Source organism: Amblyraja radiata, chromosome 8 (genome assembly GCF_010909765.2).
Source record: "Amblyraja radiata isolate CabotCenter1 chromosome 8, sAmbRad1.1.pri, whole genome shotgun sequence".
In the NCBI taxonomy this organism is placed as follows: domain Eukaryota; kingdom Metazoa; phylum Chordata; class Chondrichthyes; order Rajiformes; family Rajidae; genus Amblyraja; species Amblyraja radiata.
The window spans coordinates 73,057,924-73,073,826 of record NC_045963.1 but is presented as its reverse complement, the minus strand read 5'-3'; the positions used below and the strand labels follow the sequence as shown (position 1 = coordinate 73,073,826).

The following is a 15,903-nucleotide window of genomic DNA, read 5'->3' as shown; positions in this document are numbered from 1 at the left end:
ATCTGGTACACCTCTGTTTAAAGACTATATCAGAGAGGCAGAGCCTGCGATAATGCACGGGCCTAAATATGGTTAAGCCATGTGCACAAGACCTGAACAGGTACTTGAACTCACAGCTTACTGCTTCAGTGACTTGAGTATTACCACCGAACTGAGCTGGCATTTGCTTTTGAAGCTTTCTGATGGTAGGTTATCTTCCTTTCAAAGGTGGGCTTTAAGATTTTCTCTCTCTCTCTCTCTCTCTCTCTCTCTCTCTCTAAGTATTTACGCTTGATCTCACTCGAAGTTGAATAACGGGTCCATTTTGCCTGTGGCCTCTGTCTAATTTACCCACCTGTAAACTACAAGGAGCAGCCCCTGTGTTATTTTACACTGTTTTGCTATTTAGATTTTGCTACAATTACTCTTGTATGCATTCCAATCCCCTAAACCCTTCATCTTATTATCGGTAAGCTTTTCAAGATTGCTATGCCAAAAATTTTAATGTGCCACATGTCAGAGAACACTTTGAAATGAGTGGACTCGTGTCGCTACAAGCTCGGAAGCATTTTTAGAGTCTTACTTCGCCTGTCCCCAGCTGAGAAGAAAGGTTTTTTTCACTGCCAGTTTTCTTTCAAACCATATGTACTTCAGACAAATGTGGATCGACAATTTATGTACAGACCCTATATTTATCTTTGATTACATATAAATACAAATTAGCTATTTTCTAAAAGTGGTTACAATAAACAATAAATACAAAATAAGAATTTGACCATTATACTTCATATGTGGGGGAGTTAGACCCATATAAACATGTACATCTGAAATACAATTAAACATCATTTAACAGGAACAATTCTCTGGTTAAAATATTTATTTTCCCAATTTCTTTTAAAGTAGACATAAATATATTTTCAAAATAGATGTTCCTATTTTGTTAATCTTTTTTTTTTTTTAAACATAAATAGCGTCTTCATTGGGAAAGAGTAAAGTGTCAAGGTTTTTATTTTTTAATTTTTTGATTTTTTTAATTTTTCCGCTCGGCGATAAGAGTCTCCCGCTTTAGCGGCAGCCACAGCCCTCCACCACCATGTCCTGGTAGTTCTTCAGCACCACTTTGTCCTGCTCGTCGAGGTAGAGCATGGAGATGGGGCTCAGGTCAGTGGGGACGCAGCAAGCCCGGGGAATGTTTGCGTTCACTGAGTTGACCAGAGTCTGCACGATGGCATGGTTGGTAGAGTTTAAATGGTCCGCCAGGGGGAAAGGGCACTCTCCTTGACAGTAAAAAGCGTGGTATCCCGGGGGTGCCACTATCCAGTCATTCCACCCCACGTCGTTGAAATCCACATATAAAGGATGTCGCCTGCAGCTGGACTTGAGCCTCTTCTTCTGCTTGTGGTGCTTGGCCTGGCGTCGCACACGTTTCTCCAGGGTGTGCCCCTTGCCATCGTGGCTGAACGTCACCAGCAGAGGCCGCACCCGGGGCCAGCTCTCCACGTCCCGGTGCAAGGAGCGGCTCACCCTGACGTGCCTCTTGGAGGGCCGGCACCCCTGGTGGTCCAAGTGGACAACCTCGGCCACGAAGCCGTGGTTGGGCTGGCCCTGCGCCGTCCACCTCATCACCGACGGGCTGACGTCGAAGCTCTCCCACCGGCTGGCGTTGTGCCGCACCAGCTTAGTGTCCAGCAGCCGGGTGATGGGGTCGTGGCCGGAGGGCGCCGTCGGCTTGAGGATCTCGTAGACGTTGATGCGGTGGTGGCCACCACCGCTGGCGCTGGCGTTGGCGCAGGCCTCCCGCACCTCCTCCCGGTAGATCCGCAGCTCCGCAGAGGTGACCAGCTCCTCCTTCGGGATTGAGTTCAAATTAAAGAGAAAGCGGCGTGTCGTCTCTCCTCTGGCTCCCGGCAACTCTTCCAATGGTTCTGTCACAAGAAAAGACATCACAGCCACAGTCAGACACAACATTACAAGGCTCGCTGGTAACTTGACCCAACATGAGGCTAAGATACATGAGACGGGTCCAATGTTGATGCAAAAACATACATCTTGTTCCAGTTAAATGCTGTGTAATTCATCAGCTACAATGATAATCAATAGGAATAATTCTCTTACCACAATGTGCTTGCACTTTGAATAAAAAGACATACTCTACTCCCTGACCTAACTTTGGCTAATACAATTTCATCTATCTGCCTCATCTGAGCCCCATCTATATGAAGCATTCATCAAAGTGTAGCTAAACCAGCTCCAGATTCAATTCAAATACAAGGTAGACAGCACAGTGATAGAGCTGCTTCCTCACAGCGTCAAGAAATCCAGGTTCGATCCTGACCTCCGGTGCTGTCTGTGTGGAGTTTGCACATTCTCCCTGTGACCGTGCGGGATTCCTGCTTTCCTCCCAGATTCCCAACGCCTGCAGGTTTTTAGGTTAATTGGCTTCTGTAAAATTGCCCCCAGTTGTGAAGGGAGTGGATGAGAAAGTGGGGTCACATAGAACTGGTGTGAACGGGTGCGTGATAGTCGGCATGGACTATGTGGGCTGAAGAGCCTGTTTCTGTGCTGGATCTCTAACCTAAACTGAACTAATATACTTTGCTGCCCATTTTAATCAGGTTGCACGCAGTCTGAAGAAGAGTCTTGACCCGAAAAGTCACCTATGCCTTTTCTCCAGAGATGCTGCTTGACCCACTGAGTGACTCCAGCTTTTTGTGTCAATCTTCGCTGTAGGAAACCCCCTCCTTGCCTACAGTGAAACAGTGTTTGCACATCAGCAGCTTAAGAACAGGTTGCAAATGAGAGATGTTTCAAGTGGATCTGCTCCTTTCAAGTTTTAAACCCTCCACTATTAGGCAGCGGAAACATTGAGCTCACACTTCTAGTGCCTAGTATTTGACTGAGGCCCTTATTTTGCTTCTCAATATCCCTGGCACAGGAATGCTTACAAATTGTTAGGGTATGTCTGTGCGTGGGGATCCAAATTGAATCATGGAGAACTTCACTCAAGGCTGCAAGAATTAGCAACGTTACTTTTGCTCAGCTTGCTGAGTTAGGTCTGGGATTCAGACTCGAGGGGTTTCGCAATGCCTCACAGTCGTGGGGAGCAAGTGATAGCAAATGGGGGGCAATTCATTCCAATTTGGTCATCTGCAATGAGTCTAAAGGGTCCCTTGATTACAAGTACAGAGCAGCACTGGTCCAAGCCACATATTCCCAGGACACCACAAATGCACCAATTGGTAAATACTCCAGTCCACACCAGAGATTGTGCCATATTATGTAATTACTTTTCAAAGCGTTTGCTCCGAGCCATTTGAAAATAGTTCCAAAAGCGTTGGAAGCATGCCACATTGTTTTATTCATTGCTAACATGCGCATCGTTGTACGCGTGTGTTGCAATGTGGAATATTGCTGAGAAATGATATAAATACCAGGACTTCTTCTAAGAATATATGTTCCATACTTATTAATATGGTCATTTTTTCACACTCGTTTATAGCTGGGAGTGGCCTCCCCCAAAAATAAACGAACTCCATTCGGCTTCTTGTAATTAAAGATTCAGCGGTTTCTGAACACAAAAAAAAAAAATCAAAAGCTGGAATGTGCCTGCAGTCTGGTCTGGATTTGGCCAGGGCTGTCCTTTTTTTTTTTACAAAACTAGACAGAAGCAAAAGAACAACTTTCGTGTACTAACAACTTTATGGCCATACTGAAGATACCTTAAGTTCCACCACTGGAGATTGGCCTCAGATACAGTTAGGGGCGGCACGGTGGCGCAGCGATAGAGTTGATGCCTTACAGCGCCAGAGACCCGGGTTCGATCCTGACTACGGGCACTGTCTGTACGTGGTTTGTGCGTTCTCCCCGTGACTGCGTGGGTTTCCCCCGGGTGCTACGGTTTCCTCCCACACTCCAAAGACATACAGGTTTGTAGGTTAATTGGCTTTGGTAAAAAATTGTAAATTGTCCTTAATTTGTAGGACAGCACTCAAGTGCAGGGATTGCTGGTTGGCATGGACTCAGTGGGCCCAAGGGCCTGTTCCCGTGCTGTGTTAACTAAACTAAACTTTTATTTCTGAATGAGGTGGGTGTATTATTAAAGAAACAAGCAACTGAGATGCTGGTTTACAAAAACAAAGACACAAAGTGCTGGGGTAACTCAGCGGGTCAGGCGGAATTGCTGGTGAGCATGGCTAGGTGATATTTCTTGGGATCCTTCTTCAGACAGATTTATTAACACTTGCTTTGGTTTTGTTGAAATTGGGCATGGTGATGTAGTATTCTTTTATTGAAACTACTGTGCCTCTGAACCAAGTACACTTGCATGTAATATCTCATTGCAAACTTTTGAAAGATAAGCCAAAGTTGCATCAAACTTGACAGGAATTGACTTTCACATGGGCTCATCTAAGTAAAGCCAAAACAAAGAAGGGTCTCGACCCCAAACGTCACCTATTCCTTTTCTCCAGAGATGCTGCCTGACCCATTGAGTTACTCCAGCTTTTTGTGTCTAATACATTGCCAAAGGATGTAGTTGAGGCATGCACTGTCGCAATGTTTAAGAAACATTTGGACAGGTACATGGACAGGACAGGTTTATAATGGGATATGGTCCAAACTCAGGTGGGTGCAAGTAGTGTAGACAGGGCATGTTGGCCGGTGTGGGCAAGTTGAGCTGAAGGTCCTGTTTCCACACTCTATGACTCTAGAGTTTCCATAACTCTATGATGCTCTGGTTGGCTTGGAGTGAGAATACCAACCAAATAGTGCAAAGGATTTAAGGTACACAAAAATGCTGGAGAAACTCAGCGGGTGCAGCAGCATCTATGGAGCGAAGGAAATAGGCGACGTTTCGGGCCGAAACCCTTCTTCAGACTTCAGTGCAAAGGATTTTCTCTTTCCACCACCCTATCACCAGGTAGGCAACAGTCCATGATTATATATATATATATATATATATATATATATTTTTTTTTTTTTTAAATTCAGGTACTGATGCAGGGCAAATAACCCATGTTTAGATCCTGCAGATAACTAATATCTAGTGAAAGATCCGTGTGAAAGGCAGAGATTGGTGCACCAGTCTGCCAGTAAGATGTGCAGGTTTGCAGGTTAATTGGCTTCTGTAAAATTGCCCTTAGTGTGTAGTAAGTGGATGAGAAGTGAGGTAAGATAGAACTAGTGGGAATAGGTGATGGATGGTCACTAAAGGGCCTGTTTCTGTGCTGAATCTCGAAATATTTGCTGAAGATAGGTACAACATGTTGCAGTAACTCAGCGGATCAGGCAGCATCTTTGGAGAAAATGGATTGATGACATTTTGGGTTGGGACCCTTCTTTAGAATATATATTTTGCTTGTCGAAACAAGGAACTGCAAATGCTGGTTTAGGGTCCTTTCTTGATATATTTTGTTTACCATCTTAATCAGATCGTAGGTCTTGAAATGGTTAATTGGCCTTTGCAAATTGCCATTAATGAGTAGGGAGTGGATGAAAGAGGGATAACATAGAACTGGTGGGAGCGTGTGATGGATGCTTGGCGTGGACTTGGTGCGGGGAAGGGCCTGTTTCCATGCTGTATCTCTAAACTAAACTAATCTAACACATTTTGCTGAAGATCGACACAAAATGCTGGAGTAACTTAGCGGGTCAGGCAGCATCTCTGGAGAAAAGGAATAGGTGACATTTCGGGTGGAGACCCTTCCTCAGACTGAAAGTCAAGGGAGAGGGAAACTGGGGGACTTTTATTTACATTTTGCTTCCTATTTTGCTTCAGATGGTAGGGCTTGAAATGTATTTGTTCATCGGCTGCTTCGGAACGGGTTGCAAATGAGAGATATTTAAATGGAACCTCATTTTTTTTTAGTTTAAGACCAGTACTCGGAATGATTATTGGTACGAGACTCAGGGGTTACGGGGAGAAGGCAGGAGAATGGGGTTAGGAGGGAGAGATGGATCAGCCATGTGTAGGAAGGAACTGCAGATGCTTGTTTAAACCAAAGATAGACACAAAATACTGGAGTAATTCCCCTGTCCCACTTAGGAAATCTGAACGGAAACCTTTGGAGACTTTGCGCCCCACCCAAGTTTTCCATGGGGTTCCCGGTGGTTGCAGGTGGTTGCCGGAGGTTGCAGGTAGTGGAAGCAGGTAGGCAGACTGACAAAAACCTCCGGGAACCTCCGGGAACCGCACGGAAACCTTGGGTGTGGCGCAAAGTCTCCATAGGTTTCCATTCAGGTTTCCTAAGTGGGTCAGGGCATAACTCAGCGGGACAGGCAGCATCTCTGGAGAGGAGGAATGGGTGACGTTTTGGGTCAAGATCCTTCTTCAGACTGGTTAGGGATAAGGGAAAACGAGAGATATAGATGACGATGTGGAGAGATAAAGAACAATGAATAAAAAATACCCCAAAAAGTAACAATGATATAGGAAACATACCATTGCTAGCAGTTTGTTGGGTGAAAATGAGAAGCTGGTGCAACTTGGGTGGGGGAGGGATGGAGAGGGAATGCCGGGGCTACCTGAAGTGAGAGAAATCAAGATTCATACCACTGGGCTGTAAGTTGATCAAACGAAATATGAGATGCCCATGAAATGAAATATGAACTATATATAGATCAGCCATAGCAGAGTAGACTTGATGGGCCGAATGGCCTACTTCTACTGCTCCTATCACTTCCATTGATGAACTTAGGAAGAAAGCCTCTTGTCTCAGCTACACTGTACCACGCACCTGGGACAGGAGAGATCTAGGCGACATCCCATGGGAAAAAAATAAGGGCAGACTCCTAGAGACACTTAAATGTCTTGTTACCTCTCCACAAACAAGGAGCAAGCGCGCCAGATAAGATAAGCTTCAGGTGTTTGGTGGAGAATAAATACATGCCTTCTCCCATTGTTGAGTGTCCTATCTCGCTATGCAAAAATGTGCCCTGCGACATAAAAACCTGCAAACCATTAACCAGAACGGCCCATGGAACTCATTCCACGATAATTAACGCTGCCAGGTCGTCACCCGGCACACCAGAAGTTATCTTGGATTTCCTCCACTCGCGAGTCCCGGGGTGGTGAGAACCACCCACCTAATGTGTGCAAGTAGATTTATTGAGGCTGCGGGGAGCTGGGGGAGATATATCGTACATGGGGCGAGAGCGCCTATTCTATCGGTTTGGAACCAAACTAAGGGGCGCTCTAAGTCCAACGGCCCAACCGACCGGGAATGAAATTAGTAAGAAAAAATGTATTGGCGAGAACTGATATTCTAGCAGTAAATCGACCAATGTTGTGTGTCCCCCCTGCCTACAGTCGGTCTGAAGGTGGGTCCAGAGCCAATAAGATCATGGGAGACCCCTTCCACCCCTGCAACGGACTGTTCCAGCTGCTACGTTCAGGCAAACGCCTCCGTTGCCATGCTGTGAGAACGGAGAGGTTGAGAAGGATCCAGAGGCCATTAGGACTGTAAACTCCTATCTCACCAGGGACTAACTTTACTGAACCACTCGACTGCTTATTTTTAAATTGCTGTTTGTTTCCCTTTTTCCTTCCGCCCACAATATTTAATATGAAAAAGAATATGTGATTCTGTTCCATTCTGTTTGTAGTTGGTTTGGTTGTTTGTTTGTTTGTCTTTTTGCACAAAGTCCGCGAGCATTGCCACTTTTCATTTCACTGCACATCTCGTATGTGTATGTGACGAATAAACTTGACTTGGCTTGACGTGACCTGAAACATCGCCTATCCATCTTCTCCTTAGATGCCGCCTGCCCCTCTGAGCTACTCCAGCACTTTGTGTCTTCTTTTGGAAACCAGCACCTGCGTTTCCTTGTTTCTAAATCATTCCAACATTCAGCTACAGACCAAAATGCCGATGGCAGGTTGCTTCAGAGGAAGAGTGGGTGTGTGCTGGCATTCAAACTATCTGAAGAATGGTCCCGACCCAGAGCGTCACTTATCCATGTTCTCCACAGTTGCTGCCTGGCCCGCTGAGTTAAACTCCAGCATTTTGGGGGTTTCTATAAGCAAGATTCCCCGCACCCTGCAGTGCCTCCATTAAAACTATCCGAAGAAGGGTCTCGACCCGAAACGTCAGCTATTCCTTCTCTCCAGAGATGCTGCCTGTCCCACTGAGATACTCCAGCATTTTGTGTCTATCATCGGTGCAAACCAACATCTGCGGTTCCTTCCTACACAAAACTATCTGTTTGTTGACTGTCTAGAGTTTAACAAACATGCACAAATATCATCATGCACGTTTGACTATGATGTGACCACACAGAAGCACGCACAATCCGCTGGAGATATTCAGCAACAAGGCTGTGGAGGCCAAGTCAATGGATATGTTTAAAGCGAGGGGGTTAGACATAGACATAGAAAATAGGTGCGGGAGGAGGCCATTCGGCCCTTCGAGCCAGCACCACCATTCATTGTGATCATGGCTGATCGTCCCCAATCAATAACCCATGCCTGCCTTCTCCCCATATCCCTTGACTCCACTAGCCCCTAGAGCTCTATCTAACTCTCTCTTAAATCCATCCAGTGATTTGGCCTCCACTGCCCTCTGTGGCAGGGAATTCCACAAATTCACAACTCTCTGGGTGAAAACATTTTTTTCTCACCTCAGTCCTAAATGGCCTCCCCTTTATTCTAAGACTGTAGCCCCTGGTTCTGGACTCGCCCAACATTGGGAATCTCGATCTCGAAGGGCTCGAATGGCCGAATGGCCTCCTCCTGCACCTAGTTTCTATGTCTATGTTTCTATGGGTTGAGTTGAGGAATTGTAAAGGCAAGAAGACACTAATTGGTGTTATCTACAGATCTAGCCTGTCCAGTCCTTTTATAATTTTATATGTTTCTATAAGATACCCCCTCATCCTTTTATTAACAGATTCTTGATTAATACGGGTGTGGGGGGGGGGGGGGGGGGGGGGGGCGGCTGGAGAATGGGGGTGAAAAGGGAAAGATAGATCAGCCATGATTGAACGGCGGAGTAGACTTGATCGGCAGAATGGTCCTATGACTTCTACTATGTCTTATGGAGTCGATGAGCATCTGAGGATAGAGTGGACATTTCTGATGGTAGCCCTTCACGCCTTTGGGAAGGACGGTCTTTATTCCGTGTGGGGAAGGAACTGCAGATGCTGGTTTACCCCGAATATTGTCAAACGCTGGAGTAACTCAACGGGACAGGCAGCATCTCTGGAGGGAAGGAATGGGTGGCGTTTCGGATCGAGACCCTTCTTCAGAACCCCCCCCTTTCATTGCCGGAGACGGAAAGGTTTGCTGCCACTCGGTCTTACCTTCGTGGTGGAAGCTCCTGACTGTGTTGGCTCGGCTGGCCGGTTTGTCGGGGAAATGGGAGAGGCCAGAAGCGCCTCCGTGCCGATGAGCTTCTTCGCCGACGTGCAACTTGTACAGATCCACCATGTACTGCGGGATGACAGGGTTCTTGCCGGGCTGAGGGCGCCGCCGGAGGCCGAACATGTTGAGTAGGCGCATCTCAAACTCCTGCAGCATGCCCTCGGTCTGCAGCGGGCTGCTCCCCTTCGAGCTGCCCCGTTGCTCGGCGAACTTCTTGCGGCCGACCTCGGGGATGAGCCCCGCCGAGCCGCCGAACAGAACTTGACACAGGAAGAGCATCATGAGTGGTCTTCTCCCCGCCGTCATCGTAGACCTGCCGGCCGCACCGGGGACAAGAAGGCACGTTACTCCTGGGTTACTTGTGTGAATACACACTCACATACACACTCACACTCACTCACACACTCACACTAACACTCACACACTCACTCACACACACATACATACATACACACACACTCACATACTCTCACACACATACACACTTACATACACTCACGCTCATTCACACACTCACTCACACACTCACGCACTCACTCACACACAAACACTCTCACACACTTACATACACATTTACATACACGCTCACTCACCCACACACTCTCATACACACACACACTCTCACACACTCTCACACACACACATTTACATACACTCACACACTCACGCTCTCACACACACACACTCACACGCACGCTCACACATAGACTCACGCTCACTGGCACACACTCACACGCGCACTCACACACAGACTCACGCTCACTGGCACACACACACACACATACTCACGCTCGTACACACACACACACAAACTCCCACACACGCGCGCGCGCACACGCACTCACACATTTTCGCTCATTCACACTCACTCACACACTCTCACGCTCACTCACACACACACTCGCTCGTACACACTCCCACACACACTCCCACACAGACACACTCACGCTTACTCACTCATACACCCGCACTCACACACAAACACACACTCATACGCACACTCGCATAGTCTCTCTCACATACACACGCAGTCTCTCTCACGTACACACGCAGTCTCCCTCGCTCACACACACACACACACACACGGAGTAGCTAGTGAAGGACTGACGAGCAGGTGAACACAATGAGTCAAGTGGTGGATACAAGTGGTGGAGAGATCGGCGCACACACACACACACAATGAGAGGTTCCTTCTGAGTGAGAGACGGGGAGTGGGGAGAGGAGGAGAAGGAGTGTTTTAAACATTGAAATCGAGGAATGATCCCCCCTACACACCAAGAATCAGCTGGTTGCTAGATAACTGGACTGTTGGAGAGATGAGTTACGCCAGCATTTAGTGTCTATTGTTGGAGAGATGGAGGTGGGCGCGGAGTGTGGGGAAGGCAGAGATGACATCTTATTTAATTCAGAATTAATCCAGCGAGCAGAGGCAATACGTAGTAAAAGGGTGAAGGGGAACGGGCTAACCACACGTATGTGTAAGTGTGAAAGGGGGGGGGAGGGAGAGAGGAGAGAGAGACAGGGAGAGGGGGAGAGAGAAAGGGGGAGAGGGAGAGAGAGGGAGAGAGAGAGAGAAGGGGAGAGAGGAGGGGGAGGAAAGCGAAGGAGAAGGGGGAAGAGAGAGAAGGAGAGAGGGGGAGAGAGGGGGAAGAGAGAGGGTGGGAGAGAGAGAAAGAGAGGGGGGAGAAAAGGGAGAGAGAAGGAGAGAGAGAGAGAAAGAGAGAGAAAGGGGGGAAGGGAGAGGAGAGATGGAGAATGATGGAGAGAGAGAAGAGAGGGGGGGAGAAAGGGGGAGAGAGAGATGGAGAGAGAGAAAGGGGGGAAGGGAGAGAGGGGGGAGAGAGAGAGGGAGAGGCGAGTTGTTTACGTTTGACGATGTTATTGTGTCTGGGACGGGAACAGATCACAGATCGACAGAAGTTGTGGACAGGTGGTGTCTCGGCCGCCGCTGCTCACTGCTAGGAGCTGGTTACCTTTCACTGATCAGCCGACCAGCTCACCGACCGAACGTCCATTTAACCACGTGTCTCGCCTTAACTTTTCTTTTTTTTTTTAAATCTATATCAAACTTTTTTTCTCTCTCTTTCAAACTTCTCTCTTGTTCGTAGAAAACACTCTGCCTGCCCCAGTCTGGGCCAGCTCATATCAGCCTCCTCCTTTCCGGAAAATAAAGAGACTCGCAAGACGCCGGAACATCTGGTTTGGGAGGGGGAATATGTTTCAGGAGATCGTTCACCCTGAGTTCTGTCTGTCTGTCTGTCTGTCTCTCTCTGTCGATCGCGCTACCGTCCACCGGAGGCTGGTTTCTCCACTGTGTCGGGTGAGCGGACTTCACCAAGTGGCGAAATATGTGACTCCTCTCTCTCTCTCTCTCACTCGCTTTCTCTCCCTCCCTCCCTCTCTCTCTCTCTCTCTCTCTGCCTCTCTCTCTCTCACACACTCACTCGCTGTCTCTGTCTCTGTCTCTCTCTCACACACCAACCACACACACACACACACACACACACACACACAACAAACACACCCACACAACACACACACACTGGCCTCTAAACTCGGGACCGACCTGACTGTGGATAGCCACAAAGTGCTGGAGTAACTCAGCGGGACAGGCAGCATCTCTGGAGAGAAGGAATAGATAGATGATGTTTCGGGTCGGGACATTTCTTCGGACTGGTCTCTAGAGCGACTGTGGCACCAGCGAGGGGACAGGGTTCACCTGCACCGCTCCCATTGCCCCGTCAGTATATTCCAGCGCCTTTCAATCTCTTGCCGGCCGCAGCCACTAACTAACGCAGGATCACTAGAGAACTTCCTTGTTTTACACTTCAGAATCAAAGAGCGGACTGAGAACATATAGATAGGAACGGATGATATCTAAAGTAAAATTTGACTGATAGCGCCAGAACGATTTAGAAAAACGCATGGGGGGGGCATTTTTTCACAGAAGGCCAATCATCCTACAAGCCTCGCACGTCTTCTGGGGTGTGGGAGGAAACCGGAGCACCCGGGGGGGGGGAAACCCACGCGGTAACAGGGGAGAACGTGCAAACTCCACACCGGCAGCGCCCGAGGTCAGGATGGAACCCGGGTCTCTGGCGCTGGGAGGCAGCGTCGCTGCCAGCTGCGCCACCGTGCGTGAGGGCAGGAATCCCTTTGAATTGGGAGATGATATTTTATACACATATGCATGTGCAATATGTTGTTCTCTGATGTAATGACCCCCCCCGGGCTAAAACAGCGTTCTGCCAATCACGCCGGGTAATTATTACTGACACAGACTCGACATTTAGATCTCAGCGTTAGATTGTCTTGGGAAGAGCGCAAAAACAAAAAAAGTCGGTGAATAAAAAATGCTTACAGCGGGGACAAATTGCACTTTGCATTTATTTGTGGGACGAGGTGGTGGGGGTGGAGAGCGGGGGGTGGAAAAGCGCGCAGGAAAATCTGCCACTAATGTATCTAAAACACACACACACACACACACACACACACACACACACACACATAGATCTTAAATATTGGGTTTGCCTTTTAACTCCTTCGGCGCCTGAACTTGTTCAGAGTTTATGTGTGTTTTTTTTTTTTTTCTGCTCGTTTCGGCTCGGTCTGTAATTATTTCTCGGGCGGTCTGTTTAAAGGGAAAACCTGCGAACGTTTCGTTTATAAATGACTCGCTTCTGTGCAGTTTAGCGCTGCTGAACTTTTTCAGAAGTCGCATTTTTTTGAATTAAAAAAAAAAAACAGGGTCCCACCTTTCCCAAATCAACCGCACACACTTGGCTCAGATGTTTTCTTATTTAAACGGCAGGGCGACTGCTTCTAAATATATTTATATATGTTTTAAAGTGGCCTATAAGATAAATTCCCCTCCAGCGCTCACAAGGGGGGGGGGGGGGGGGGAGTTTCTCCTAAAGAGGTGTGTGTGTGCAGCGACAGACAGCAGGCGAAGGGGCGAAACAAACTTGCAAGGGATGGAAAATGAAAAGTGTGAACTTTGCGAATTGTCGAGGTTCACCTTCCCATAGAAAGAAATTAAAAAAGTTACATCGATTGTTGAGACCTGAAGTCGAAGCGGACTTGTCAGTGGGGTTGACGGTGGTGGTGGGGTGGTGGGGGGGCGGGGGAATATACAGCCAGATAAAGCACTTGTGTTTCCTGGATAGATAATGGTTACAATTAGGAATGAAACAAGGTCAGATTTGACATGCAGCCGTGGGAGGAGAGGCAGAGATACCGGACGACGGCGCCAACTACAGGACTGACCGCGAACAGCCCCGCTTAATGCGAGAGTCCGCACCTCTGCAACAACGAACCCTTTGTATGTACGGCTCTCTCTCGCTAACACAAGAGTCATATCGTTGGGAGACCCGCCGGACCCAAATGGGATTATCCCAACTCACGTTGCAGTTTAGCGCCTTCTCAGATAATCATCCCCCCCCCCCCCCCACACACACACACACACACACACACACACACGCACACACGCACACACACAACGCACACACACAACGCACCCGAAACAAAAAACCCAAACCCTACAAACTTTCTGTCCAGGTGCGAATGTCGAGTTGACGGGTTCCTGACTGAGGCGGGGAGTGAGTGGGGGAGAGAATGGGGAGGTCGGGGACAGGAGAGCGGAGGGAACAAGTGTATGGAAGGAAGGAGGGTGATATCACATCCATCAGGGAACGGGTTATCTCTCTGAGTTCCCACCGACTTCAGATCAACTTAACTCAAAAGCAACTTAGATGATTAGAAGGGGGAGGAAAAAAAGGCATTGAAAGTGAGACAAGTTTCACAAAGTAGTGTCGGAATTTGATCCGCTTTTAGTTGGTTTGCGATGGCCATCCAACACAAAGTTGGTCAGTGGCTTTGAACGCCACACGCGTGTGGCCAGAAGCATGCCCGTCGCTTTAAGCAGAAATGCATCTCAATTATCTATCTCCTTACCTGATTGGCAATATTGCATTAGATCTGAGAGTTAGTTGCTCGGTTGGGAAGCCGGAATCCGGTACCTCCGTTCGGCGAGTGTTGGTGCAGTGCGGAGCGGGACGGAGAGGCGAACCATTTCAATGGGTGAGCGAATGAATGCTGCCGAGGCGCAAGAGGGCTATCCTGGTGATTCCCCGAAAATCTCTCTCTCCGGGCGCACGATTTAAACCATCTGCACCTACTCAACTCTTCCAACCGAGATGACTTCACACTGGCGCATGCAAACGCTCTCCCGACTGTGAACTCTTCTCGCCTTCCTATATTGTGGCTGGCATCGAGTCTGTTTACAGCTCTGAAAGTGACTCACTCGCTGCCTTTAGAGAGGCGATCTCCATATAACGTCATTGCATCACAAGGGGATTTTTTGTGTTAAAAAAGGGGGTCTGTGTTTTTCTTCTCTCTCTCTCTCTCTCTCTCTCTCTCTCTCTCTCTCTCTCTCTGCGAGTGTAAACAGAGAGGGAGGGGAGGGGAGGAGAGGGAGGGGTGTGGGAATCGAACCAGTGGCCGCGACACAGGGAGGCTCCCGCTAACTGTCACAGGTTTCTCCCGTCAGCTTTACCACGCATTGGTGTAAGCAATCTGTACTTGTTCTAAAAGCCCTGGGAACATCGACTCCACGCGGTACCTACGCGCCAGTGGTCGGACTTTAAAACAGCGCGGAGCTAAAAGAAATATCGGGGGGGACACACTAGGGTTTAAAGGGGGAGGGGGGGGGGTGAAGTTTAAACTGCGAAAGAGCTTCTTTTAGAAGCAGAGAAATCTTCGAGTTAAAAACAAATCTAATCCAAACACGTCCAGGAGCTGGAAACAGCCAGATGCCGCGATTTTCTTTCTGTTTCAATGCTTGTGCTTCCTGTTACACCTTCCCTCGGGGCACCTGGGCAGAAGATACGCGGTGGATAAATAGACTGTAAATTAATATACTTCATTCATAGCCTTTGTGCAGAGCGAGAGCCGCGGCCGCTAAGGCGATCGGATCTCTCGCGTGTGAAACGAAAACCTTACTGTGGCTGTTCCCCATTCAAACTCTGGTGCTCTGCGCGTCGTAAGGGCAGTTCCATTGTCGCCATGCTTGAGGATGTATCGCCCAGGCTATGGCCAAGTGGTAAAAGTTAAAGCGAGGAACCCGAGGCGGTAAAAGTTAATTTAAGAAGGAACTGCAGATGCTGGAAAATCGAAGGTACACAAAAATGCTGGAGAAACTCAGCGGGTGCAGCAGCATCTCTGGAGAGAAGGAATGGGTGACGTTTTGGGTCGAGACCCTTCTTCAGAGTCTGAGTTCTTCAAAGCCTATTTCCTTCGCTCCATACATGCTGCTGCACCCGCTGAGTTTCTCCAGCATTTTTGTGTACCTGCGGTAAAACGTAATGTGGCGAAAGGAACTGCAGAAGCTGGTTTAAACTGAAGACAGACATAAAAAAGCTGGAGTAACACAGCGGGACAGGCAGCATCTCTGGAGAGAAGGAATGGGTGACATTTTGGGTCCAGACCCTTCTTCAGAGTCTGAGTCTTCTTTTTCTTCTTCTTCTTGCGTATGGCGTGCACAGCCTAAAGTTGTAGGACAACTTGTT

At 48.1% G+C, this 15,903-nt stretch overlaps 1 protein-coding gene across 2 annotated transcripts; it reads right to left on the bottom strand.

Moving 5' to 3' along the window:
- Window positions 1-235: 235 nt before the first annotated feature.
- Window positions 236-15,290, bottom strand: bmp2 (bone morphogenetic protein 2). 2 transcript variants are annotated; one of them, XM_033026232.1, is made up of 3 exons: window positions 14,291-15,290; window positions 9,277-9,650; window positions 236-1,904 (listed from the first exon to the last, which is right to left on the bottom strand). In XM_033026232.1, exons 2-3 carry the CDS (start codon window positions 9,641-9,643, stop codon window positions 1,045-1,047), a joined length of 1,227 nt encoding a protein of 408 aa, XP_032882123.1. In that variant the 5' UTR covers window positions 9,644-9,650; window positions 14,291-15,290; the 3' UTR covers window positions 236-1,044. The 2 variants fall into 2 exon arrangements, with proteins under 2 accessions (XP_032882123.1, XP_032882124.1); XM_033026233.1 differs by lacking the exon at window positions 14,291-15,290 and adding an exon at window positions 11,311-11,715.
- Between the last annotated feature and the right edge of the window lie 613 nt (window positions 15,291-15,903).

Excerpts from the sequence above, each read along its gene's own strand:
- bmp2 (XM_033026232.1), bottom strand. The coding sequence starts at position 9,643 with ATGACGGCGGGGAGAAGACCACTCATGATGCTCTTCCTGTGTCAAGTT. Across the intron at positions 1,905-9,276 it reads CAGGAGCTTCCACCACGAAG|AACCATTGGAAGAGTTGCCG; the intron begins GTAAGACCGAGT and ends TTCTTGTGACAG.